Source organism: Manis pentadactyla, chromosome 2 (genome assembly GCF_030020395.1).
Source record: "Manis pentadactyla isolate mManPen7 chromosome 2, mManPen7.hap1, whole genome shotgun sequence".
Classification (NCBI taxonomy): Eukaryota; Metazoa; Chordata; class Mammalia; order Pholidota; family Manidae; genus Manis; species Manis pentadactyla.
Window position 1 is genome coordinate 203,481,376 of NC_080020.1, and position 27,424 is coordinate 203,508,799.

General features: G+C 42.3%; 1 protein-coding gene across 2 annotated transcripts in view; it reads left to right on the top strand.

Annotated features, from left to right (window-relative positions):
- The first annotated feature begins 6,747 nt into the window (after positions 1–6,747).
- The window catches only part of SLC8A1 (solute carrier family 8 member A1), a 317,884-nt gene continuing 297,207 nt past the window's right edge, over positions 6,748–27,424 (top strand). For both annotated transcript variants that reach the window (XM_036925565.2, XM_036925578.2), the window contains exons 1-2: positions 6,748–6,777; positions 24,767–26,598. In XM_036925565.2, coding sequence (XP_036781460.1) covers positions 6,763–6,777; positions 24,767–26,598 — 1,847 coding nt within the window. In that variant the 5' untranslated portion in view covers positions 6,748–6,762. The remainder of the gene's footprint in view (positions 6,778–24,766; positions 26,599–27,424) is intronic.

A 27,424-nucleotide genomic window follows, 5' to 3' on the forward strand; every position in this document is an offset into this window, starting at 1 on the left:
TAAATCTCACTTAGTTGAATGGAAAAATTACTATTTGCTCTCTGAATGATTTAAAAAATTCAGCCAGTAAATCCGCTATAAAATTTTGTTTAAATGATTGCCCTATAAGGCATGTTCCATTAGTTTGCAACATATAGTCAACACGTATTTATTGATCATCTATTTTGAGGTAGACATCTGCTGTGTTGAATAATTTTCCATCTAAAATCTGCCTTTCCTTGAGTAAATTCAGAGATTTTTTGATAAAAGAAACAGGAAGAAAAAAAAGTCTCAAGGTCCCTAAGATAGATAGTTCAGGTCTCTTCTTTGAAATGAGCAATCTATCCTTCATTTCAGAAAAGAGCAGTTCATGGGTCATAATCTGCTTTAGCCTATGAGCCTTTAAGTAGACTTGAAACCAAGTGTATAAGATCTGGCAAATAAAAGGTAATTAATGTTAAATAAAATTAGAAAAAATAAGAAGTTAGCTTTTATTTTCATGCATTATTTGCAAGTTTGGAAATGGTGATTTTCTAAGAATTAACTTTTTGGCCACAGTTAAGTATCATGTATGTGAATGACAACAGGAAGTCCACAGGCTCCTTGATTACTGAAAAATAATGTGAAAATAGAAGCATAATACCAATTTATATGCCTATAACTCCTCTTAACAAGAAAGAAGGGAGTTGCTAACACGTTTACAAACTGGGCCAAACAAGAGCTTGTAAGTAATTCCTGAGATAACTGACAAAGGGTCAGTTTACAGGCGCAGGCCTGAGGCTAGGTCAGATTGCCATCTCTGTGTGGTCTGGCCTCCTGCAATGTCACAGACAATCTGTCTGTCATCACAGAGCAGGTGGCCAGGCTGTGGTGTGGATATGGTGATGATGTCAGTTGTTAACCAGGGCCTGCACTATAGCTACAAGGAGATGATTGCTATTAAGTTGCAATTTGCACTGGACAGAAGCCAGAGTTTACTTTACCCTATAGCCAAAATCCATCTCCTGTCCACATAGGCCAGTCCCCCTAGAGGGGACAATATGTGTTTTGTTAATTCATCTACCATACACCAAAACTGCTTTAAATGCAGGGGATTGAGTGTTTAAGAAAACAGACAGAATCCTTGCAGTTGTGGACTTGACTTTCTTCACTATCTCTTCCAATCGGCTTATGTATCATTGTCAGGTCAATTACAATACCCACTTGTGCTTCTTAGACTTTAAAAGGCCATCAAACATTTGTTAAGTGCTCTTAAATTTTAAAAAAAGTCCCTATTTTTATTTTCTGTTAAATATCATATTTGGTGGAGCCGCAGAATAAAAATGGCACTTGTGGCCATTGTAAGGAGACTTTTTTCATTTGTCTTTACCATTAGTTAGCTATTTGATCTTAGGCCAGTGGTTCTCAGCTCTGGCTGAACCTTACAACGACCCAGGGAACTTAAAAAATCGCCAGTGCCCATACATCACTTGAGACCAATGGGAACAGAATATCCAAGAGTGGGCCTGGGCTTCAGCAGCATTTTGATGTAACACAACTGATATTTCAGCCAAGTTTGGGCAAATCTCTGTGCTTTCTCAATCTGCAAAATGAGGACAGTCATAACTTTCTCATTAGTTCATAAGAATTTCTTACATAAAATTAGGTTGTAGATGACAAATCATTTTAATATCCACACAAATAACATTTTGCTCTATACCCTCAAAAATTCTTAGGCAAATCCATAGACGGCTAAGCTTTTTGTGTGACAGAATAACATTTTAAAAGAAAGAAAAAATAGAATGTAGTTTCTGAACTTTTCTCGCTTGTGATTGTTAAAGACACACTATATAAGATTCTGAATTTTTAAAGAGACAAGAACATATAGTTTATTTCCAGACACTTCCAATAGTAGCAGGATCAGCATTACTAAAACCATGGATTAAGACACCCATAAATTCAGTCAATTTCCCTTTTAGGTATCTTGGTTAGGACCATTTTCCAGGGCTGCTGTCTGGGCACTGTGGTAACCACTAAAACATTGGCAGTTCTCAGAGGATTCTAATCAGTGGCCAGCAATTGAAGATGCAGTGAGGGAGCTATAGATCATAGATGATACTTTAGAAAGGAGATTTATGGAAAAGCTGAAGTGCAGTCTCTCAGGGACATTGCTTCAGAACAACTCTCTGGTACAGAGCACCCTAGGGGGCTCTGTCTTTAGCCCCTATTGATAGAGAGTCCTTGAATTAATTCCGAGGAAATTTTGTGCAAACTACTGAAGAAGTTTATGTCTTACAGATAAGGTCATCTGTTGATAAAATTAATGTGACAAGCAAAATCTTCATTGTCCTGGAATTCATTTGAAATGGCTCTATTGGGAATCATGCCCTCAGATTATAATAGAAATGGGATCAAGTTAATACCCAGACATAAAGGAAAAGATATATTGTGATCCAGTAAGAATGTTGCTTTGTTTTGAGAAACAAAGATTGAGTTTTCTTTCCAGCAATTTATTTAACATAGGTTCACTGAGGGAATTTGGCAAGCCAATAGCATATAGGATAATGTCTCTTAATAAGCCAATAAAGAAATAACACACTCCAAATCAATGATAGATCCATCACACTATTGTTCCAGGCAAGGAGAGATGAAAGGAATAAAGCCCAAATTTAGCTGAGGTGTATCTTTGCGTGAGCAGTACCTGCCAGCTGAAAGCTGACATTCAGCTGCCAGTGCCAAAATGAAAGTCCCTTGTTGCTAGAGCGTGTTGCTAGGGAACGGTGGCCCTGGCAGTGCCTGACTTTTGCTAGCTTCCCCACTCAACTTATAAAATAACTTTTTTTGGTCTTTGTCATAAACAAGTGGGTTTGAAATCATATCAAACCAATACACAGCAAATGTGGTGCCCTCTTTATCAATCACATAACCACACTCTGCACTTATAAAATCAGAAAGTGTATTGGCAGCTTATTTCATTATAGAGGGGGAAAGTACTCTCCCACCATAGAGGCATCCATTTTCTTGGATTATTCATTGTATAAAATTCTGTATTACAAAATGATAGCAAAACTGTTAATGAGATGGCCTGATTATGCAGATCATAATTATATAGAAATTTTTTTTTACTTTATGGATATCATTTTTATGGAATTTTACCAACAACAGTAATAACATCATTTATTGAATAATTACTATGATCAGGAACTATGTCAAACACCTATGCATTGTACCCTTCCAATAACTCCTTGAAGGAGATTCTATGATCTAGGTTTTCCAGGCAAAGCTCCTGTGACTCAGAGGGGTTAAGAAACTTCCCCAAGTTACACAGCAGAGGTGACATTCAAACTCAGATATTCTGACTCCAAAGTCTTAATTGTTAACCAGTTTTTTCTGATTCCTAGTTGCTCTAGATAATGATTCTGCCATTGAATTACTCATTGGTCACCTTACCACTGGTAAAGTTGTGGGATATGAGCTACATAATACGGAGAAGAAATGGAAAATGAAAGTCTCAGGACTCTGTACAAGCCGAACTCTTGACTCAATGTTGCTCAAATGCAGAAGTGCAGGCTCCTGATGTACAAAGGGTGTGACAAATTCAGAGGAAGTGGGTGGCCCCACAATGGAGGAGCCCAGGCGGGGATGGGCTCTAACTGAAGACTCTCCTGGAAAGGCTGCTCCCACCCAGCAGCAGGGCACACTTACTGGATGGGGTTCAAAGGTGGTGCTCAACTGGTCAGACAGAGAAGTAGAAGTAACAAGACCCCAGGGAGGAGAAACAATAGCACTTAGCAGTCAACAAAGAGTCTCCACAGTTGCAGTTACCCCTGAAGCAAAAAACCCTGGACCGAATCATCAGCAAAGAAAATGCAAGGGACAAGCGGGGCCAGTGGCGCACTTGATTTTAGTAGGTGTGGGAGAATCCCTAATGCTACGCCCCACTCACTGGTCAGGCAGGGAGTGCTGCGATAGTTTTTTCTTAGGTAGAAATCAGCAGCAGACTGAGTTCAGATGGTTGACTGGTGAAGGCTGGAGGAGTAGGAAATGAGGTGGGGAATGATTAGATTAGTTCTATATGAACACACTTGAGAAGCTTCAAGTGGGAAAACAATGTTGGTACCTCTGACCTTAGTAATTCAAAGTAAAAATGAAAAAAAATTACAAGTACTTGTTTTCCCTATGATGAAAAATTATTGCGTGTTTTAGTAAAATATTAAATACTTAAAATTTTTTGGTATTCATTATGATATGTCTAATTTCCTTGTAGACCGAATAAAAACGTAGGGCCTAATTCACAACATTCATTCTTGGTCTGAAAATGAATTTACTAAAAGATCTTCTGAGGATTTATTGGCAGGAAAATAGCATATCAAAATCTGAACCATCTTTAAAATATATCAGATTTTTGTGATATCCCTGTGCAGTCCCCAAAATGGTCGTGCCATACTGCTTTGGATACAAAACAGTGGAGACCCATAACTTTGAATCTCAAGTCCAAAGGACAGAATGGCAATCAATATTCAAGAATACAATTAAGAAATACTATTGTCATTGGAATGTAAATCACCACTTTCCTACATATAATATTTCTTGTTTCCAAAGCTACAGCCTGCAGCAGTCCCACTATTTCCTTACCTAGTCCTTGGTCATTGATGTAGCCTTTGATAATTCTTGCAATAAAAATCCAGTCATGTATGACGTTTCACAGGGAGCAAAAGGTTTGCTTTACCTCAGGGCAATGGAACCCTTATAAAGATGCCTTTAATGAGAAATGAAAGGAAAAAAAAAATTAGGGGTTCAGGAACTGAGCCAAATCAAAAAGGGTGCCAAATTACTACGCACTAGGCTGCCTTTTAATGGTCCTACGAAGAGAGAGGACCGTTTAATGCAGATTTTTTTCTGCGTAAGAATCCAAGTTAACCTGACATCAGCCTATACTGTAAAAGAGGAGGAGTAGAAAGGAATGAGATGTAGCCTTATGCCTTCTCAGCTGTTGACAAGATGGACTTCAGGCACTGCTGGATTATAGACATTTAAGAACAGGACTCTTGTCACCCCATGTCACATGCATGCTTACACTCCCAAGAAAATCTAAGCTTTCACTGAGTGGTCCATAATAACAATAATAAATCACACCTTTCCACAGAATCTATTCCAACAAGATGCAGTCCACTAACATATTAATTTACCTTCACTCAGCTCTCGGTTAGCATTATCCTATTACCTGTGGGTGGAGTCTTTAATTATATGCTTTTCTCTGTCATTTAAAAAGTAGTTGCTTTGCTCCACCAAGCCCCCTTGGTTGAGTGTGAGCCAAATGTCTGTCTCATACTCCCTTGAAGTTAGGAGCCGAAGTAATTTCTGGCTGAGGACGTACTCTAACAGAGAGATGGTGGCCTTCTGTGTCTGCCCACATGCCATTCTGTTCACACCCACCTGTCAATGCAGTCTAACAAAAAGTTTGTGTGGAGAGTGGCTTCCAAGAAAATTTAACTCACAACAAGGAAAGAAAAATGTTACTAGGGAAGAATAAGAATGATTCCTGGGAACATTCAAGATGAGAAGATGCCTGGAGTTTCCCTCTGCAAGCTGAGTGTCCACGACGACTAGTCGGATGCAGTGCATATGTCTGGCCTGCTGCAGATCTAGGGCATGAGAAACTGCAGTCCACACTCACATGTTTGAGGAATATTGGTGTAGAAGAACAGTGTTTCTCAACCTTGGTTACCCATAGGAATTGACCAGGGCTCCTTAAAAGAAATTACTGATGCCTGGGACCCACCCCCAGAGGTTCACTCTGGGGAGTGGCCTAAGCACTGGAATTTTTCAAAGCTCCCCAGGAGATTCTGAGGGGCAGTCAAGGTTGAGAGCCACCTGCATAGAGGCGGAGGAGGGCTACATCTCCCTTTCTCCCATCTTCGCCTCTGGATCAAACAGTGGGATTCCGAGAGTCAGACTCTCCCTGTCCCCTTGGCCTTGCTGCTCTCTGTGAGTACTGCGGGGACTCTCCCAAGGAAAGCAACTTTCTCCTTAATGCGTGCAGCTCCTTCCTTCCCTTCCCCACGTAGCTGCCTCGGATTCCCCCAGCCCCCACCCCCCACCTTTGGCAAACCACACCAGTGGCCAGCGTCGGCTGGTGCTTTAAAATCCTGGGAGTCCGAAAGCTGCTGCGTCAAAGTCTCAAGATGGGGCACGCTAGAATCTGCACTTTAAACAAGCTTCCCAGGTGTGCCTGATGTCAGCCAGGTCCGTGAACTCCACAGGAGGTCTAGTCTTCCATCCTGCCAAGTCATTAAGGATTTGTAAGGATGAATGAGCTGTCAAGAGAGCAAGGGCTTGGTGCAATGCTCCTTTATTAATTATGGGGAAGTGATGTATTGGCAATGATAATGCTTCTCTTGGAAAGGACAATGAATGGTTCGTCGATTGCTGCATTAGATCTTTCCCAGCTCAACCCATTATAATGCTCAGCTTTTACTCCTCTCTGTAGTTTAAAAGCTGCACGGCTTTCATATTAAACAGCCTCTCGGCCTTTATTCCCAGGTGAGCTGCAATCTTTGAGGGAAATACCAATACGGAGAATGTTTCAGAGTTCTTGGCTGAGGAATACCTCCTCCCACCCCCATATCCTTATCTGCTAGTGTCAGCAGCTTCCAGCCAGCGTGTTGCTGTGCAGGTCTATATGTAGGAAAAACACGGAGCAAGGATTTAAGAAGAAATCACCGATATATCCCCAGATCACTTTGCTAAAAGAAAGCTTCCTTTAGCCGAGGGTTAAAAGTGGAGGAAGAAAGATATATCTGGATGTACAATTCAGAGGTGAGAAATGGGTAGGCGAGGTGGGGTTGGGACTCTGCCTGTGGGTGAGGCCAGGAAGGTTGAAAAGTTGCAGCGCCCGTCCGCCGGTGTTTTGGATGGACTAGGGGCCGGAGAGAGCGCTAGCGCGCGGCCGGAACGCACTGCGGGGCCGACAGGAGGGAAGAAATCGAAAAACCTCGGGGGCCGAGGCTGCGGGACTGGAAGGGGTGCCCACTCGCTCCGTGCTCCAGAAGCGCGCCGGCAGCAGGCTCGGCTCCCAGGCGGTCGCCCGGGGCGCCGGAAGCCGGCGGGCGGCGGCCGCGGGGCCGAGCGCGCGTGTGAGCGAGTGCGAGGCTGCGGCTGGCGGGCGGGCGGCGGCGGGCGAGTGTGCGCGGGAGGGAGGGGGAGCGCGCCGCCGGGGCCCCGGCCCTCCCAGCCTCCCGGCCTCCGCGCCTGCCTCCCGCCCGCGCGCACCGGCCGCCCGCCGCCGCCGCTCCTGCTCGCGCCGGCGCTGCACGGGAGCCTGCCCGCCGCCGCCTGCTTTGTGCTTCCCTCAGAAGATGGGATCGACCTCTTCCTGATCGGGAGCTATTTAAAAGGAGGGAGTGCGCCAGATTTCCTCCGGGCTTGGAGGACCGGGGGAAGGAGCCAGCCACACTCCCCCAAACCAGGTAGGATCTTATGATGGGCATCAGAAGGGATTTGGTCAGACACCGTCAACTGTTGCCATTTATTGTTATTGAGGCCACACTTCCCTCCGCTTTGGCAAAGGACTAGCTCCTAAATTATGTGTGTGCGCGACGCGCTTACACATTTTCCGGGGTGTCCGCGCTTCTCCGGGAGTGAAATTGCTCGGGCTGGTGCGTCTGGGTGTGAGTGTGCCCGCCTGCCAGTGCCGGCTGCCGGGGGAAGAAAGGGCTGCTACGGAGAGATGCTGCACCCCACACCGAGCTGGGCTCCAAGGATTCAGGGAGCGAAGAGCTAAGTCCACCCGAATGCAGCGCTGCTGGGGATCCAGGCGTCCTCTCACCCACTGGGCTCTGCCCCTCGGCCATCCCTCCTTCTGGTAACCCCTGGGGTCTTCCCCAAAGCCGCCCTTGTGAGTCTCCTCTTTGCCGGCAAGCTCTGGGTGCTCCTTCACACACTGCGGAGAGCAGGGCTTGTGGCGGGGAGAACAGGCAAGGGGGAAAGGCAGAGGGGGAGAGGGCTGAGGGGTCTCGTTCTCCGCGCACTATGCCGGGTGTGCGCGGGGCATTCGGCACGCACAGGCATCTTTCCCCAAGAGATTCGAAGGGAACTTTGCAGCTTCATTATCTGCCTCTGGAGCTTTGCCGGCTCTTGGGGAAATGGTCTGTGTTCTGAGATGTGAGGATATCATTCTTGGCTCCTCCTTAATGAAGAAGAGGGAGGTCTTATGGGTGGACAGTCGGCTGAAGAAACCAAATCCGCCCATGTGATGCTTTAAAATATACAGTATGTGTGCATCCTTGATTTATAAAATCATCCTCCCCCCATGGATTCTGTTGACTGATGAATGGCTTGGGTTGGCAATTCATATTTCCCTCTCCAGACAAAGTGGCAATGTTTGGGTTGAAAGCAGAGTGACCAGATTTAACAAAGTATTTTTTGAAGAGAGCAATGTGCACGGTGTCCACAGTCATTGAAAGAAAGTCAGGCCTTGCTTTAGGTATCTGTTTAACACCCCCCCACCCCTTTAGCCTGGCTCCTTTGCTGGCGCTCTCTCTCCTGCTAGTCAGCCACTAGTGGTTGTGAATATAACAATACAAACTTTGTCCTGCTGGAGGTGTAAAGACTAAAAAGAGAAAAAGATATCAGTAAGGAGGTGTAGTGGAAGAAGATTTTAAAAGCATGACAGATGGACAGATGTGGTAAAGATGGTAGGAGCACCCGGATCATGGAGGAGCTGGCAGAGTAGGTAGACATCCAGATCGGATCTGGTTAAAAACATAGCTTGAGTTATCTCCAAGTATGAGCAATTGAACATCCACAGTCCAGCATCTGTGTGAAGATTTACTAAGGAAAAGGGGAAGCAGCCAGGAGGGGATTCTGAAAGTATACCGCCCACCCATTCCCCCCAAACACACACACACACACACACACTCTCCCACTCTCTCTCTCTCTCTCTCTCTCTCATTCTCTCTCTCTCTTACTCACACACACGTTTTCTTTTTCTCTCAAAGCTACTCCTGCAGCAAATCAGCAAAGGAGGAAGGAAAATGTATTTAGATGTTTCATTCATTTCAGATTAGAAAACAAAACCAGAATAGAGGATAATCGTTTTGGGGTTCCTCTTTCAAATCCTGTGTCACTTGGATTTTAGCTCTTTGGGTTTGCTAAACTTGCTTAATTGGGAGGTCAGGCGGGTGTGAAAGGAAGAAGGAAGGGAGAGCTAGCTCCATCTTTGGGGCCTTGTGAATGAGAAGCTGGAGGAAGATCCACTTCTTTCATCAAGAAGCAAGAGGTGTTTTCCTAAATGGTTTTCGTCTTACAAATTCTGCCTGCTTGAAGGATTCCATTTATATCTAAGGGCTCTTCAGCTGAGATTTCTACCACCTAGTAAAAAAGCCCTGATTTTTTCCCCCTAAAATGGCTGTTGTCTTTTATTAAACATGAAATGATTAATACCACAGGGGGAAAAAAAGTACTGGATAAAGGTAAACCATTATTCAGTGTTACTGTATGTATGTTCCAAGGTTGTTTAAGTGTCCATGAGAATCAGACTTCATTTCCTCTGCCTTGAAAGCTTAACAGGGCTGGAATAAGAAAGTAATGAATTAATAGGAAGGCTGTGCTTTATTATCTAACTAGCCTCCTATCTATCATCTATCTACCTACCTGCCTACCTTTCTTTCTATTTACTTTACCATTATTATTTAATGGTTTCTACTGTATTGTTTTGGATTAAGATTAAGAGCTTTTGTTTACCAAAAAGGGGAAGGAAAATGCATAGCAGTATCAGTGCTTCAACTCCAAATCAAATTACAAAAGGAAGGTGAAGTATAGTCAGTAACACCTACAGAACTATTTGCAGGAATTACGTTAATTACTCTTTCAAGCTTACTATGTTTTGAAAAAAAATTCCAAGAGAGCTTCAGCATTTTATTAGCAAGCTATATTTAAAATGTTTCTTACCAGACAAAAATAGGCTTTTATTTATCTTGCAAAGTAAATGCATGGTTTCTTCCCTCTAAGTATTTAATTGGTTTCTTTGACAAAATAAATGATGAGAAAAGCTCTACAGATCCGTGAAGTTACATTCCCCCTTTAAAGCAAGTTATAGCATTCGTTCAGCTCATGGATGTGTTTCTCCCAAAGTAAGTGCATTTTAGGACTACTATCTGATTTTCATATTGCAGTTCAGTGACAGGAGCCTTTTCTCCATGATGCCTTCAGGTAGAGAGAAAAATAGCATGTAGGTGAGAAGCAAGCAGTCTGCCCCATCAGTGTGGAAATAAACACGATCCAAATTGAAATAGAAATGAAATCTGGATAAAGAAATACCCAATTAAAAGAGGATGGTAGAGCACGTATCTTGCATATATTGTATTTTTGCAGTGTGCATGTATGTTGCTTATAACTAAACATTAAATTCTTGCTTTTTATTTGCTAAGAATTTAGGAATCAGCGTGCCACAGTCTCTTTCTTCTTCCTGTTCTTTTCATCCTCTTGTTTTCCTCTAAGGGATAAATATCTCTTGCCAAAACATCCAGTATGGCTAGTACCTCATAGCCAGAACCCTCATCATAACCTCTACCAAATAGTCTCTCATCTGACCAAATTCTCCTGCTCCCTCTTGTGGCATGTATTCTCTCTGACCTTCCCTAGATTTCAGAATCACATCTAACATGATCATCGCTTATAGCTCCTTAGCTGCCCGTCACTTCGGTTCTGGTCTCAGTAGTTGTGGCTAACCAAGCCACTGGGTTGCTGGGCTATCTGTTCCTAGTTTTCTCTCTGAGCAAAGGGATATGTATCCTCTAGAGATATACTTGAGATTTAGTGGACATAAATGTCAGGTGTTTTCTGACCCACTGAGTGGACTAGATTCTGGGAATGTGAGCTTTTAGAGTCAGCCTCTGAGATTTTGATTTGGACTCAGGACTAGTCCAGTGGGGCTTCATTAAGTGCAGTGGGATTATTTTCTGTTTTCCTATTTCTCTTCCAAAAAAAGATACCTCTTGCTCTGTGTGTGTGTGTGTGTCCTTCCCCTTCTCTCCTCCTTTCTCCTCCCTCCTCAGGCTCTCATGCACACACACACACACACACACACACACACACACACACATTTCAAAATATATTTTATATGAAGCCTATTTTGAAGACTTAAACTCATCAATGATTAGGTTTTCAGAAGGGTTTGTAAATCAAACAGTCCATTTTCTGAGTTGGAGACTCCCAGGGTAAGCTACTTACTGGTGTGTTGTCATCAAGAGCATTTCAGAGTACTATTGAAACTGGGAGCTATCTTCCAGTGTGTCAACTCGACGTGGAGGACAATTACATGTAGCCCTTGCTGCATCAAGAATTTTTGGTGGGCTGAGTGTTTGGTAGGCTGTCTTTGCTGACAACTGTGTTGAGCCCTCAGTGTTTTATACCTACAGGTGTGACTGTCCTTTGGTCTGGGTGCCCAAGACAGTCTAGTGGTAACCAGGTAGACAAAGGTTCAAGAGAAGCACATTTTCTCTTTACCTGAAACTTTCTAGCTAATTTCAAGAGGAGGAGAAGCACATGTGGAATGTGAAAATTCCTGACTGGCAGCTGAAGAGAGGGACATGTGTTTGTGGTCAGGGCAAGTATCTTATAAGCAGCAGTCTATCAAGTGATTTGAGGAGGGCAAAGCTTCCTTGGGTTCCAAGCATTCATCCGTACACCAACATAGGATCCATAATTCTCACTCTTGGGGACATTGATTTGAATAAAGTAATTCTATCTAGTAGATCCCTAATAAAATGCAATGATACTACTTAGGAAAGAGCTACCATTAATTCTCATACACCATTAGCATCTGTTCATTTTTTAACTTGGTTTATCAGATCAGCAGGCAGACAGAGAGTCTTGAGGGCCTGAACACAGGGCAATGCAGAGGAAGTGAAAGAAGTTTGAGACTAGGTTGCTGCCCAGTCAGTGCCTTCAGAGGTCACCTCTGGTGGGAAAGTGTAAGAGGGGAATGAAGTGCCCAGGAACAGGGATGCTGAGGGAGGGCATGGAGGGTCGCCGGACAGAGGCAAAGATAAACTCCCACACTGAGATTGACTTTTGGGGCAGCAACAGTAAAAAAAATTGAGGCTTTCTTAAAAATTTAGCATTTTTATGTCTTCTGAGAAATGGGAAAAATGTTTTCCCTAGTTAGACATGATATCCTTAAAATCTTGAATGGCTTCTATGGTATCATTTTGGAATATTTGTACCAGTAACCTACAGAATGCCCGTGTGATACCAATTCAGACAAATGGTGCCTTGCACATATACTAGACATAGAATAATAAATTTAAATATTAGAGTTCAACTTAATTTAAGAAAAAAATAAGTAATCACTTTGTAGATCTCATTGGATGTGAAGTCAGCATAATTAGTAATTTCCTGGTCAAATCTAACATAAGATGAAGTCAATCAGACAAGAGGGTGAGTCAGCAAGTTACTTCAACTCAAGGGAGATAGTTATTGAGCGCTCAGTGTATGTGAGGTGCTGCGCTGGGCTTTTCAGAGAAAACATGATGAAGAGGAGTTATTTGACATTTGTTGGGTAGCCATTATATACCAGGGACCGGTCTAAGCACTCTTATGTCGTCTCTTCTCCTTTAATGCTTATAAGTGCCATGCAAGCAAGCTTCCTGATCCTGATTTAAAGATGAAGACTGTGGTTCAGTTGAATAACTTGTCCAAGAGTTAGTAGGTGATGGTATCAGTTTTTGAGGCCATTCAAAAGCCATGCTCCCTGTGCCATGATCTCTATTCTTAGGAATGTCACAGTCTAGAACACCTAAATACTGTGCCAAGTGAGATAGATCACTGCCACTGTCTAATGAGCAAAGTGTTATAGAGTTGAAAGGAAAAAGAGAACACTGGAAAAGTCTTCATGGAGGAGGAGGCATTTTAGTTCATTCTTAAAGAGTAAAATGGGTTCTGAAAATAAAGCCCAGCTATTTTTAGAACATGTAAACTAGCCCCAGCTAGTTTATGACAAGGACAACCTTGAGTCAGTGTTAGAGCCATTTCCAGACTTTTTAAATCAGCTGTGCCATGAGACTCATATGCCCACTCAGACTATGCCATGAGAGTTGTAGATCTGGAACAACTGCTGGCATAAGCCATTGCACAAACATATTTCATCTGTGAAACCAAAATGAATTCACAGCATATCCTTGAAGGACAGAAGCTGTAACAATCTGAGAGGTCAGGCAAGGGATAGAACACCTGCCAGCCTGTCCCTGCCTTACCTTTGATGGTTATGTTTTCTGTGCCATTACAGGTGGTTTTCTTTCTTTAGCACCAAATGGCTCAGGTGCTTTCTTCCTTGAGCTCCTTGAGCTTCTCCAGCTCCCCATTTTTGCTTCCCCTTTGGCTCTGCTCCGCTCAGGACATAGCACCCAGTCCTAGCAGAGAGCTTAGAGAATCGGATGGCCTACTCTGCAGGAGAACCTGAACTCTGTCCGTAGACTGTGGTAGAACTGAGTGAGCGGCATCAGCCAGGGGCAAGAGGATAGTGTTTGGACAGGTGCTCAGTCATATATCAAATGTCTCTCAGAAGTTCCAAGTCATTCTTACCAAATAATCCACCTTTCAGAGTTTAGGGGATGTGAGCTCCCCAGAACTGAGATCTGTGAGTTGGTGTGGGCAACGTTGATGGCTCTTTACCCTGACTCATTACTTTCTTTCCTGTGGCTCTACAGCTCTCATGACCTTTTTTAAGAGCTTTTCTTATCAGTACTTTTGTTTCTCAGAACCACAGCTAGTTCTGGAAGAGACATCAGAACACAGAAGAGATCATAGGGGTTTTTTGTTTTTGGATTGAGAATATTGACTAATAAAATGAAGGATGCTAGGGTTCTTAGACTAAAGTTCATTGAGGCCAGCAGACACCTTATGATAGTTATATTTGTTTGAATCAACAAATGATATGTTTAACATTGTGCAGGGTACTTCTCTGTGTCTCATTCCCTTCACCTACTAAATAGGAATAATGGTTGCTCATGTAATTGTAGATTAATGATACCAAAAAAATAAAAAGAAAAGAATACAGCCCACATTTGGAACATTTTCTGGCACATGCATGCTCAATAAGTATTAGTTCTTATTTCTTGAGAGATGCATAGTAAGAACCTCTGTCCCTGCCTGTGTGCCTTTACACGAACAAGCTAATCGTGGAAGGTTGCCGTGGAGAGGTGGAAGAGATGGGCACCCATAATGACATGCACTGAAGGTCACAAAACTGGTTGTTACAGGGCCACATAGTGAGTATTTTTGGCTTTGTGGATCATAGGGTCTCTCACAATTACTCAACACTGTTGTTCCAGCAAGAAGCAGCCACTGGTAATACTTAAGTGAACGGGCATGCTGTGTTCTGTAAAGCACTACTTACTGACGCTGAAATTTGAATATCATATATAATTTTCACATATCATTAAACATTGGGTTTTTAAGAATTTTAAAAAATCATTTAGAAGTGTAAATATCATTTTGACTGAATGGACTAAATTTAACCTGTTGGCCAATGTCTGACCCACTGATAGATTGTGAAAGATTCAAAGGCAACATTAGAGCTTGAGGAATCCTAGCAATTGGGGTTGGTATCGTGTGAAGGGAGAGAGCCTAGAAACTCAGAGACCTCGTTTCAGAGCCTAGCTCTGTCGCTGCTGTGGTGTGTGTGTCTATGAAAAAGCCATTTAGGTTATTATGGCCTGAGTGTCATGTTGGGAAAAGGGGGAAGGGGCAGATTTGGATGACTTTTAGGGGACTTCCTAGTAATAAAAGCAGATTTATGAAGGGAAAGTGGATATTTGAAATGGATCATGGAGAATGGCTATAAAAGCATGCCCTGTGTATATTGTCAGGAATTTTAGAAAACGTTTCATAGAATGTTGATAAAGGGTCACCATGACGTGGACATCTATCACCTTGAGTTTTTAAAAAAAGATTTATTTTTACTTCCTACTTCTGCTCTTCTCAAGAGCATCTTATTCTTCCAAGGACTGTGCTTTGAGAATATGCAGGAAAATTTAAAAGACTTATAAACTTTGAGTTGATAGGGTTCCATCTCCTGAAAAGCAATCTACTTGAAGATGAAGCTTAATGACTCAGGGAAAAAGCTGATGAAATTCACCAGCCTCTGCTCATATAACCGACATTTTCCTTGTTAAAAAAGTTAAAAAAAAAAAAAAAGCATTCTGGATGTTCTCAGCACATAGCTGAAATTGAATTCCGTATTAAACATCTGCAGTCCCAAGAGGCAGACTAGAGAGCAAAATGAGTGACACTAAAGATTTACTCTTGAGGGGAAGTGAGGGGGGATAGGTGGTGCCCCACAAAGAGCCTATAATTTAAAGAGCAGAGCTTGCTCACCACCCAAGTCTTCAGTTTGGGGTTTATGTTTCTGCATAACTTACATCTATTCAGGGCCTGTGTGTGGAGCCTGGGTAGAAGTCTCTGAGGACTTCCACTTATCCTGGACCTTTGCCATGAGTTGATGTAGCGTCCTAACAAATCCTTGGCTGTTTCTATTTAGAGAAGGCAGAACCAACCCTTGGCAAAATTATGAAGTAGGTGTAAGTTACTCCCAGTGCTTTAATCTCCTCTTTTGGAGGCCCCCGTGATCTCCTATTAGGGTCCATTCTTTTCCGCCCTCCTCTCCCCTACCTCCTACACACACACTCACCGAGGGCCATCTTATTTTGATGCTGTCTGCAGTCCCAGTCTGTGAGAAGGAAAGCCCATCTGATATATTACTTCACTCAACGTCTTCCTGATATTACAACAAACACTGTCTTCTGATTTTTAGGCACTACCTTTGGTCAGGTACCTTAGTTAACTCTGCTCTCCGGTCTGTTTGCTAAACATGTCTCACGCCCTTTATGCCCATCTTGCCCTTCCACCCAGTTCTGCCCCTTATCCCTGTGCCTCTCAGGGTGGTGCCAAGACTGCCTATATCTGAATCAACTGGGGTGCTTGTTAGAGTTCACATTTTGGGGCTCCTCTTTAGAGCTCTGTGTATCTGAGGAGAGGGCCCAGTTATCTGCATGTTAATGAGATTCCCATGTGATTCATAGGTGAACTGAAGTTGAAGAAGCATTAGCTCTATGCCTTTGTTCATATCATTTCTTCTTTCTTTTTTTTTTTTTTTCTGAGAGGGCATCTCTCATATTTATTGATCAAATGGTTGTTAACAGTTAACAACAATAAAATTCTGTACAGGGGACTCAATGCACAATCATTAATCCACCCCAAGCCTAATTCTCGTCAGTCTCCATCCAATCTTCTGAAGCATAACGAACAAGTTCTTACATGGTGAACAAATTCTTACATAGTGAATAAGTTCTTACATGGTGAACAGTGCAAGGGCAGTCATCACAGAAACTTTCGGTTTTGATCACGCATTATGAACTATAAACAATCAGGTCAAATATGAATATTCGTTTGATTTTTATACTTGATTTATATGTGAATACCACATTTCTCCCTTATTATTTTTAATAAAATGCTGAAGTGGTAGGTAGATACAAGATAAAGGTAGAAAACATAGTTTAGTGCTGTAAGAGAGCAAATGTAGATGATCAGGTGTGTGCCTATAGGCTAAGTATTAATCCAAGCTAGACAAGGGCAACAAAACATCCACGGATGCAGAAGATTTCTCTCAAAACAGGGGTGTGAGGTTCTAAGCCTCACCTCTGTTGATCCCCAGTTTCTCACCTGATGGCCCCCCTGCGACTGTGCCTGTCTTAGGTTGTTCCTCATTTCTTCTTTCTTGAATGTCGTCTCTCTCCAGCTTCTGTCATCTTTCCAATCTCCTCCTTTCATGGAATTTTCCATGTTCTTCCTAGTATTCATGATCATTTGAGTAACTATCACTTGAAGATTGTAAATTCACCAAGTGCAGGGACCATATGTCAATTGTCTTTGTAATGTCTGTGTTTGGTCTGTGCTTTGCACATAGAGGTCACCCAATAAATGCTGGATAAATAAATGAATGCTCCACTCTCTAGTACTAGAAATATAGAGAGGGCTATACTTCACTCATAAAGACAAATATTAAAAGGTGAAATGTCAATAAGCTGGTGTGGAAAATATTTTAAGGTAGGAAATCTTTGGTGACCCAGATATAAATGCATTCATATGACCTCATTTTTTTTTTCCAGTGTGTAAGGTCGAACATCAAATAAAGGCTGCTCTTTCTCTTCGGGGCGGATGGTGAACAAATTATTATTTGAAATAGTTATAATTGCTCATCAGGAGTCCCTAAAAGGTTCACAGAGTACAGAAGAGATGCTCTAGGGCTCTGCCTTCAGGAGCTCACTACACTTGAAATCTCTCTGTCACAGGACTGTGGGCTGAGAAGTCTTAGGTTTCTAGAAATCTGGTTGAAACCTTAGGTGCATTAACCTGAGAACTAGGTGATCCACTTTGAGCACATCAAGGTGCACTCACAGTGTCACTGTCTGAATGCCTCCTCTTCCATGATTTTCTAGTAATGGAAGAGTTTTGTCTTCCAGAAAGGGGACTCACACCTTGACTCCTGCAATGCCCCAGGGGAATGTATACACTTCTTTGAGGGTATTATCTTACTCATCTAAGTAACACAGTACCTGGGACATGTGAGTGGCTAAGCAAAGCTTGGCAGACAAAACCATGAATGAATGTATTGTTTTCCCACATCTTTAGATTACCTACTAGTTTAAAAATAAAATGAAATAAATAATGTCTTGACCTCAAGACAGTAACTTTGTGAGTTGCACTGAGATTCTTGAAAAAGAAAAAAGATTTATCGTTTTTAAGGTATTAACTTAATTGATATGCTAAAATTTGGTATCATTCTCCCCAGTCACTTGTTACTCTCTTTCATTTTAGTTTTGCTTGCTTATTGCTGGGGTTTCTTTCTGTTTTCTCCTGAGCAAATGGAAAAACCTGGAGATTATTGCATGACTTTGGAGTGATTTCATATCTGAGATTTTAGCTGATGCTCTGCCAAGTGGCTCATCTTTCCCTTGCTATGTGATGACTAGGAGTGCCTACAAAACCCCTACTTGGGGTGTGGGGAGGCATGAGACAGCAGAGGGAAACATGAAAGGCTCTTGATGAGATAATGCAAACTGCACACATTTACTCAGGTGGGAAGGAGGGGCAGTGTGGGAAGATTATTCTTCACTAAATACCTAAGTAGGGAGCTCTTTGCTACCCCAGAACAGTATTATTAACTTACACAGTGAAAACAAAAAGGTGCTATTTTGGAAAGCATTATGGTATAATGCGGAGTGTCTGACTTCAAATCCTACTCTATCACTTCTGTTTGTATGACCTGAGCCAGTTTACTTTTATGAACCATTTATTTTTCTCATTTGTAAAATGAGAATGATAATACCGTACCCTTGCAATATGGTAAAAAAAAAAAAGTCAGGATAATGAATGCAAAAATCAGTGTAATAGCTGGGACAAAGCAAGTGCTCAATCTATGATTTCAGTCATGATTATCATACATGCCCCTGAGTGGGTCCCTTACCAGTGATTGGCACTGGTGTGATGAATCTGAGGACAGTCCTGGATGACTTGACACAGAGCGTGGGAGTTCTTCTTTATTTATTTGCAGTTGGAAGACTCTTCAGTCTCCAGCTTTCTTCCTCCTACGCATATTTCTGTGTCAGTTGGCAGAGTTAATATATTTAAATTTAAATTCTTAATGCACTTTCCCTTTTATGGGGCCTCTGTAATGGAGGTGATATTTGGTTAGATCTCTTTTTAATGTACTGAACAGAGAAGATATGCTTTGTTGAGGATGTCCAAAATATTAAGACCTTCTAAACAGAGAAAATGATCTTGATATTCCAGAGGAAATCTGCAGGCCAGGGCTGCCATAGGAGGACCCATACCCCATACTGGGGAAAATATCAGGGCCCCAGCCCCTCTCTTTATGCTGGGGATCCAGTTTTCCCAGCCTGAGGCTCTCTGCCTGAGCCTGAATCACCTTTTCTCTCCTTCATCTAACACTGACTTTGACTTTTCTGTGTGATACTGGCCTCTGCTTATTTTAGGGGCATCTGTTTCACATAGGGAACATTTTAAAATTCAAATGCCTAGGCCCAGTCCCAAATTTTGATTCAGCTTCAGAGATTTGGTGAATCAGCACATGACCCTATGAGAATTATTTTATTCATTCAGTTATGTGCTGTGTATCTTCTATGTGCCAGACTCTGCTCTAGGAACTGGGAATACATCAGTGAACAAAGGAGACAAAAATCTCTACCTGTACAGTTTAAATATATTAAAGAGATAAAGACAATAAACCTACCATTAAATAAATTATATGGCATATAAAAACTAGTAGTTCTATATAGAAAAGCAAGGTAGGGGAAAGGGCCAATGGGTGCATTTCATGACTTTTCACTAACTTCTCTGTTATCTGAAATCCTAAATCCATCTTTCTTTTTTTGGCCATGTTGCCTGACCATTAGTTCGGTTGTTTCCTTTGATGAATGGGGTGAGTGTTTACTGACATGGGACAGGATCCTGATTCCAGATTTGTAAGTTCAGACAGATGGGCTGGAGCCCTTACATGACCTCTCACTGCCTGTCCCCTAGAAAGCCTGTCCCAACTTATTAGGCAGCAAAGAAGAAACTCTATTTTGAAAAAAAAAAGAGAAAAGAAAAAAAGATAACAGCAGAGAGTCCCTGTGGAAACTGAGCTCCTTCCCAAAGTGGGGTCATGTTCTGATGACCTGGGGTTGGGGGCCAGAGCAATGATTTGCACCCTAAAAGGATGGGTCAGATAAGGAAAGTGGTCCTCTGGCATCATCTCTTTGTCTAGAAGCATTTGGAAGTGCTTGCCTCTGTAGTGAGTAAGAATTTATGTTTGCTTTAATGTTGCCTTAGAAACACATGAATTACTTAGCTTTGAGGCTTTCAGTCAGCAGGAATTACATAGAAGGAATTCCAGATCCTGATGAAGGAGAGTCAAAGAATTCCTTGGAATAACCCCAGCCACCAGTCAACAGAATGAGATCAGGAGTCTCATGCACCGGGCTGGTGGGAGTGCCAGAGGTCTCCTCCCTGAGTCAGGTCTTCCCTGGGAGCCAAAACTGGCTGCAGCTTCCCTCAGGGAACCCTCTGCTCTGCTCCCTAACTGTCCTCGGGCCTTTGCTGTGGAGCTTCTTCCTTGCCCTTTACAAAGGCATTTGGTAAAGATCCGTCTTACAGGTCCCGTCTCCCTTCCCGTGACTTCTCCCTTCAACACAGGTGGCTGGTTTTACCCAGTTGGATATCTTTCCACCATCTTTTGTCAGTCAGTGCTGTTCAGGCCTGTAATGTGTAGCTGTGGGGGTTGGTTGGTTGGTTTTAAAATAAATAGTGAGCAGAAGATAATTCAGGTATTCTCGATACTGTGCTTATTTGGATGATACGATGGATGCTCCCAAGCAAGAACTGGTCCTAGATGTGAGAGCTGATCTGAAACCACCATGAAAATCAGTTTACACCTGTTACAGAGTTCAGTAGATCAGGGCAGTATGTAAGAAAGCCAGGCAGCAGACCAACATATCAATAGCCTCTATCTCCTGCTCAACTGTCATGGAAATAGACATTTGAGGAGACAGTGGGGAGGGTCAAGTAGATCTGCTTAAATCTGATGATGGAGGAAAGACTCGAAAGATTGGAGACTTTTGAATGAAGAAGGAATTCTCATTTAGATCCCACCTGTCCCCCATCCTCACAAGCATTTGGATTCAGTATTACTTTAATCAAGTAATAAAGTAAGTAATAAGGAAGGAAAGAAAGAAGAGACTGAAATTCAGAGAGATCTTTCTAGTTCCTTCATTACCAATCATTACCAATAAGCAATATCAGTTCATAATTATAATACTACCATCTTTTGGTATGTTCCTGCATATACCTCATAATTGTAACATTTTTTATTTAACCTCAGAAGCCCCCTTCTTTTTCTTTCACAATGATTGATGATTGATTTTACTGCTCTATCCACCCTTAGTTCTTTTGGCTAAGAACATACTAAGATGTGAATTGGGACAGGTATTTTTCTTGGCTGACCTGAGAGATTACCCTGAGAATATGTGCAGGAAGGTTGCCAGACACTTGCTAAAAGGCCAGACAGTGAATAGCAGCTGTCCCTAGGAACATGCATGCCCACATGTTACATCTCAGCTATCAGTGGTCATCTGTTTGAGTCTCTAATCCATAAGATAAAAACCAGGCTGTTGGAAACCTTCCATGGGACTTTGCCACCTCCTGATCCAGCACGGAAGTCCAAAAGGCTTTCCAGCAGGCTAGTCCAAGCCCAAGTCCCGTAGTTCTCAAGATTACTTCACAAACAATGAGGGATGATATAATGGAGCAGTGAATTATATCAGTTTCAGAGACAGACCAGGGTTTGAATCTGAGTTTAGGTGTTTACTATCTGTATGACTTTCAACAAATATTTACCCTGTCTGAATCTCAGTTGTCTCCAAAACAAGCTACTAATAGCAACTGCATAGGGCTATTGTTAGGGCACTATGCACTGAACAACTCCAGGGGGTGCTATTCACATGGACTATACCAGAAATGGCAACACCACAGTTGTGTAACATGATACTGCTGGTTATTGTCAGTATTATTTGTAAGGATATATGTAAAGAATTTAGCTTGGTGTCTGGGATAGTATTTATGAATGGAATCTAGCATTACTGTCTCAGGTAACTGACTGTGATTTGCTGCTGTACCATTTTGAAATGCTTCTAAGAAGGAAAATAGTTTGGGACATAGAAAATACAATCTGCAAAGATGTGGAGAAAAGAAAGTGTTTTCATGTTCAGCGAATGAAAGAATTTCCATGTTCTGGCATTCATAGAGGCCAGATCATAAAAGGTCTGCACAGTGTAGTGAGGGGACAGAGTTTGTCTTCAAGGCAATAAGCAACCAATGAAGAATTTTAAGGAGATTGAGTCAGATCTACACTTTGGGAGGTTCATTTTGTCTGAAATGTGAAGAAAGGATTGATGAGATTTGGCAGCAAATGAAGGGAGTGTTTAGTTACATCAGTTTTGGAGACAGGCACAGGTTTGAATCTGCTCAGTGTTTACCATCTATTCTCTATTCCTCTGTGAGCAAATAATTAACTTTCTGAGCCTTAAAGGTTCCCAAGATTTTAAGCCGTAAATCTTCAGAAAGGGTCACTGCAAATGTTTCTTTCTCCTTTGTAAACTTAGATCTCTTACTGTGTCATATATACCTGCCAGGCATTGAGATAATTTAGAAATCAGATTTTTAATAATAGGCAAAAGCTAGTCTCTTTATTTCCATCTTTGCCCCATAGTTTATTCTTCATTATACCAGCAGAGAGATCCTTTTAAAAGGAAAATCAGCTCATACCACACCTCCGATCAGAATCTCCCTATGATTTCCTACTTTTTCACATTCGAAGCCAGTGCCTTAGGGTGGCCTCAGTACCCATCAGTGGTCCATCCCCATAATGTTCCCTGCTGCCCTCTCTCACTGGCCTCTTCTCACACTGGCTTCTCTGTGGTTCTTAGACCATGCAAAGCATAATTCCCATCGGGGGCTTTGCACTTCTCTGGCATTCTCTTCCTGCATACACCCTCAAAGCTTGCTCCCCTTGCTTCCTCCAGGAATTTTCTCACATGTCACCTCATCGGAGAGGCCTTCCTTATCCATCCAGCATAAAACTATGCATGCTGTGTCTGCACACAGACACCCACACATCACACACTCACATGCACATACACTTCCTATCCTACAAACACTGCTTTCTGCCCCATCACTACAAGCATTTTTTTAAACCATCTGACATTTGTATTTATTCTTTGTTTCCTCCCAATTTGAATATAATGTCTGTAAGGACAGAGACCTTGTTTTTTTTTTTAATTCATTGATGAATTTTCAGGACCTAGAAGACAGCCTAGCAGGTCATTCTAAAATATGTATTAGGCAGCACCCATAAATATTTGTGTATTAAATGGCTGCATAAGGGAATTAGAACTAGATCTTCCACTACTCTTGCAGGCTGGGTCAATGTCACCTTGTCTTAAGCAGAGATCCTACAACCCACCCAAGCTGTGTGATGACTGAACAAGTAAACATACTGACTATGAACTTTTGCATATTTTGAAAATATGCTTCTATTTTTGGGCCTTTTACTTAGAATGGGATTCTACCACTACCACTCTCAGCTGTGTCTTCTTTAGTGTGGGAAAAAGTGCCAAAGCTTATCTTCTCATAGTGATAAGCTAAAAAGGGCTTTCGGGGATGGTGGGCTCTCCGAGAGTGTGCCAGGATGTGCTGGCCCAGGCTTCTCCTGAGCCCTGGTACAATTTTTAGTATAAGCCATCTGCAGCAAACATGGGCCAGAGAATGTAAGTAAACCGGGGGTCAACTCCCAGACAGCCTTAGCCTGAGAGTCTATGAAAGGCTCTAATCCAGTTCTACTATTAATTTTTTTGTCAGACCACAAAGTCGCATTCTGATTCAGGACAATTTCCTGTCACCACCTTATCTGGTGTCATAAGGGGCCTATCAGACCAGAATTGGAGCAGGTCCTCCTCTACGTTACCTCCTCTTCTTCACCAAGCCTTGGAGGCAGAGGCAATACAGAGTCTCAGCTACTGGGTGAATTTAGGGCCATGGTGTCTCAGTCCACCACGTTGCTTTGGGCTGCTTCATTGACTCTGTTGCCATTTCCCTAATTGCCTACAGCCCTCATCATATGTATACTTTGTGGTCATTCTCATTCTGCCACATGAGTAATTACATGTAATTATTGCTCCTTCATTTCCTGGTCACTTGACCCCTCTCTTGAACTAATAGGTATTATAGAATGACCATGGAAAATCTGACATCTACACCAAAAAGGAACATCTTATGGCTGGTAACACCAATTTCATAGCCTGCCAGGCAAGCTGTGTCTTACACATAACTAGACCTGGTTATCTTCCTTCCCTGTTGTGGACAGCCTGCAGATTCTACAGTGAGATCTGTACACAGATGTGAAGAGCTGTGTTTGAAGAACCAAATGCCCAGCTGCTAATGTGTCAGGAGACCTGGGCTTGCTGAAAATCAGGAGGAAATGTGCTCTCATCAAAACATGCTTTTAAAAACTGTATTTAATATGTGGAAATATTGCATTGCGGCAGATTTTTTTCCTCCTGAAGTATAAATACAATTGAGCTCTGATTGCAGGCAAGCTTGAGGATTTTTCTGTGTCTCCAAGTAAGTTTGGAGAAATAGGACATGATATCATGAAATGCAGTACAAGGTATTTTCCAGAACTTAAGATCATCACTGGGCCTTGTGTTGGTAGGATTTTTAGAGTCTGAACTTTAGAGCATCAATCTGAGGTGATTTTGGCAATGAAACAGTTTCTGGAAGGTGATTGTACTAACAAAAATGTAAAAGAAAATCTGCTTTAGCAGACAAGGAGGAATTTATTCAATGCTTCAGAGGTTTTTTTCTTCCTTATTGGCTGTTAGCATGCATAAATGTGTCTTCAACAAGGTAAGGCTATAATTGAACTCATTTCCAAAAAGTCAGTTATGTACATTGCTTAGTGAATAGAGACTACATGTAGAAAATCTATAAGTGGAGAGATGTAAACTTTGCAAAGGATTGCTTAATCACTGATGGAGTCTTAGAATAATGATTCACCATAGATGTGATAGCCAAATATAAACAAATCTTTGATTAAAGTAATAAAAATAAGTAATTAGTCATACTTTGGATTTTGGCTCTAATAATGTGGTTTTATTTCTCCACTCTTCCCCCATCGTACTTTTATCAGTAGGTTGGGACAGCTGGAAATCTGCCATTGCACAACATGCTGCGATTAAGACACTCGTCCACCTTTTCGATGGGATTTCATCTGTTAGCCATCCTGGCTCTCTTGTTCTCCCACGCGGACCATGTAAGAGCTGAGACAGAAATGGAAGGAGAAGGCAATGAGACGGGAGAGTGTACTGGCTCATATTACTGTAAGAAAGGGGTGATTTTACCCATTTGGGAGCCCCAAGACCCTTCGTTTGGGGACAAAATTGCTAGAGCCACTGTGTATTTTGTGGCCATGGTCTACATGTTCCTTGGAGTCTCCATCATTGCGGACCGGTTCATGTCCTCTATAGAAGTCATCACGTCTCAAGAGAAAGAAATAACCATTAAGAAACCTAATGGAGAGACCACCAAGACAACTGTGAGGATCTGGAACGAGACGGTCTCCAACCTGACCCTGATGGCCCTGGGCTCTTCTGCTCCAGAAATCCTCCTCTCCGTGATTGAAGTGTGTGGGCATAACTTCACCGCAGGAGACCTCGGCCCGAGCACCATCGTGGGAAGTGCCGCGTTCAATATGTTCATCATCATCGCACTGTGTGTGTACGTGGTCCCGGACGGCGAGACAAGGAAGATCAAGCATTTGCGTGTGTTTTTTGTAACAGCAGCCTGGAGCATCTTTGCCTATACCTGGCTTTACATTATTTTGTCTGTCATCTCGCCTGGGGTCGTGGAGGTCTGGGAAGGTTTGCTTACTTTCTTCTTCTTCCCCATCTGTGTTGTGTTTGCTTGGGTAGCAGATAGGAGGCTTCTGTTTTACAAGTATGTCTACAAGAGGTACCGGGCTGGAAAGCAGAGGGGAATGATTATTGAACATGAAGGAGACAGGCCATCTTCCAAGACTGAAATAGAAATGGATGGGAAAGTGGTCAATTCCCACGTTGACAATTTCTTAGATGGTGCTCTGGTTCTGGAGGTTGATGAGAGGGATCAAGACGATGAAGAAGCGAGGCGGGAAATGGCCAGGATTCTGAAGGAACTCAAGCAGAAGCATCCAGAGAAAGAAATAGAGCAGTTAATAGAATTAGCCAACTACCAGGTCCTAAGTCAGCAGCAGAAAAGTCGAGCCTTCTACCGCATTCAAGCTACTCGCCTGATGACGGGAGCTGGCAACATTTTAAAGAGGCATGCAGCTGATCAAGCGAGGAAGGCCGTCAGCATGCATGAGGTCAACACTGAAGCGGCTGAAAATGACCCTGTTAGTAAGATCTTCTTTGAACAAGGGACGTATCAGTGTCTGGAGAACTGTGGTACCGTGGCCCTGACCATTGTCCGCAGAGGTGGTGATCTGACCAACACTGTGTTTGTTGACTTCAGAACAGAGGATGGCACAGCCAATGCTGGGTCTGATTATGAATTTACAGAAGGAACAGTGGTCTTCAAACCTGGCGAGACCCAGAAGGAAATCAGAGTTGGCATAATCGATGATGATATCTTTGAGGAGGATGAAAATTTCCTTGTGCATCTCAGCAATGTTAAAATATCTTCTGAAGCTTCAGAAGATGGCATCCTGGAAGCCAATCATGTTTCTACACTCGCTTGCCTTGGGTCTCCCTCCACTGCCACGGTGACTATTTTTGACGATGACCACGCAGGCATCTTTACTTTTGAGGAACCCGTGACTCATGTGAGTGAGAGCATTGGTATCATGGAGGTGAAAGTATTGAGAACATCTGGAGCTCGAGGAAATGTTATCGTTCCCTATAAAACCATAGAAGGGACTGCCAGAGGGGGAGGGGAAGACTTTGAGGACACCTGTGGAGAGCTCGAATTCCAGAATGATGAAATTGTGTAAGTTCTTTTTTTTTACTTATATGTGTGTAGTAGGTAGAGTGTGTTTGTGGATGTGAGAGTGTGCATGTTTTTCTAAAGCAAACTGTGCAGTGAATGGGATAGTTACTACACAAGACCACTTTCAAAGTATCAGTCCTTGCTCATGTGCCACATTAATACTCTCTATACACAGGAATCTTAATTTGATTTGATTTTTTATTTTTGTACTTCTACAAATTTAAGTACATTATAGATCATGATAGAAGGAGTCTTGTGGCACAATTTATCAAACCACTTATGCTGGTTTGAGAAACTTATATTTTGAATCACGTAATATATATGCAAAAAGGGAATATTTAAAGCATCACATTAGGTCCCTAATGTTGTTGCTGAGTACAAATTGGGAAAGCCACAAGGAAACACCTCTGAAAGGAACTTCCTGGCTACCGGGACTGGCTGAAATGATTTCTGCTGCTTTTACCTAATGCTGTGCTTTTGTGGCAACATACGATAATGTTTCTGCTCCAATGCTAATATTTAATAATGACTTAATGACCAATCCTGCTTTTTCAGTTTTATGCCAATATGGGAAAAGTCATCATATAGCTCTTATTTAGCTCCAGTCTGATTTTACTTTACATGATTAAACAAACCTTTTAACACCCTACTGATACAGTGATAGGGGTAGAATAAGATTTTATCCAAGCATCCTGGCTGACAAGGAACAGGTCAAAGAAAAAGAAGTGGGGAACAACAATTTACTCTTCCTACTGGCACTTTACAATGACACTTGTACCATGGACTGCCTGGTTGTGCAGTGATGCTTCCATTTGCAGCTGCTACA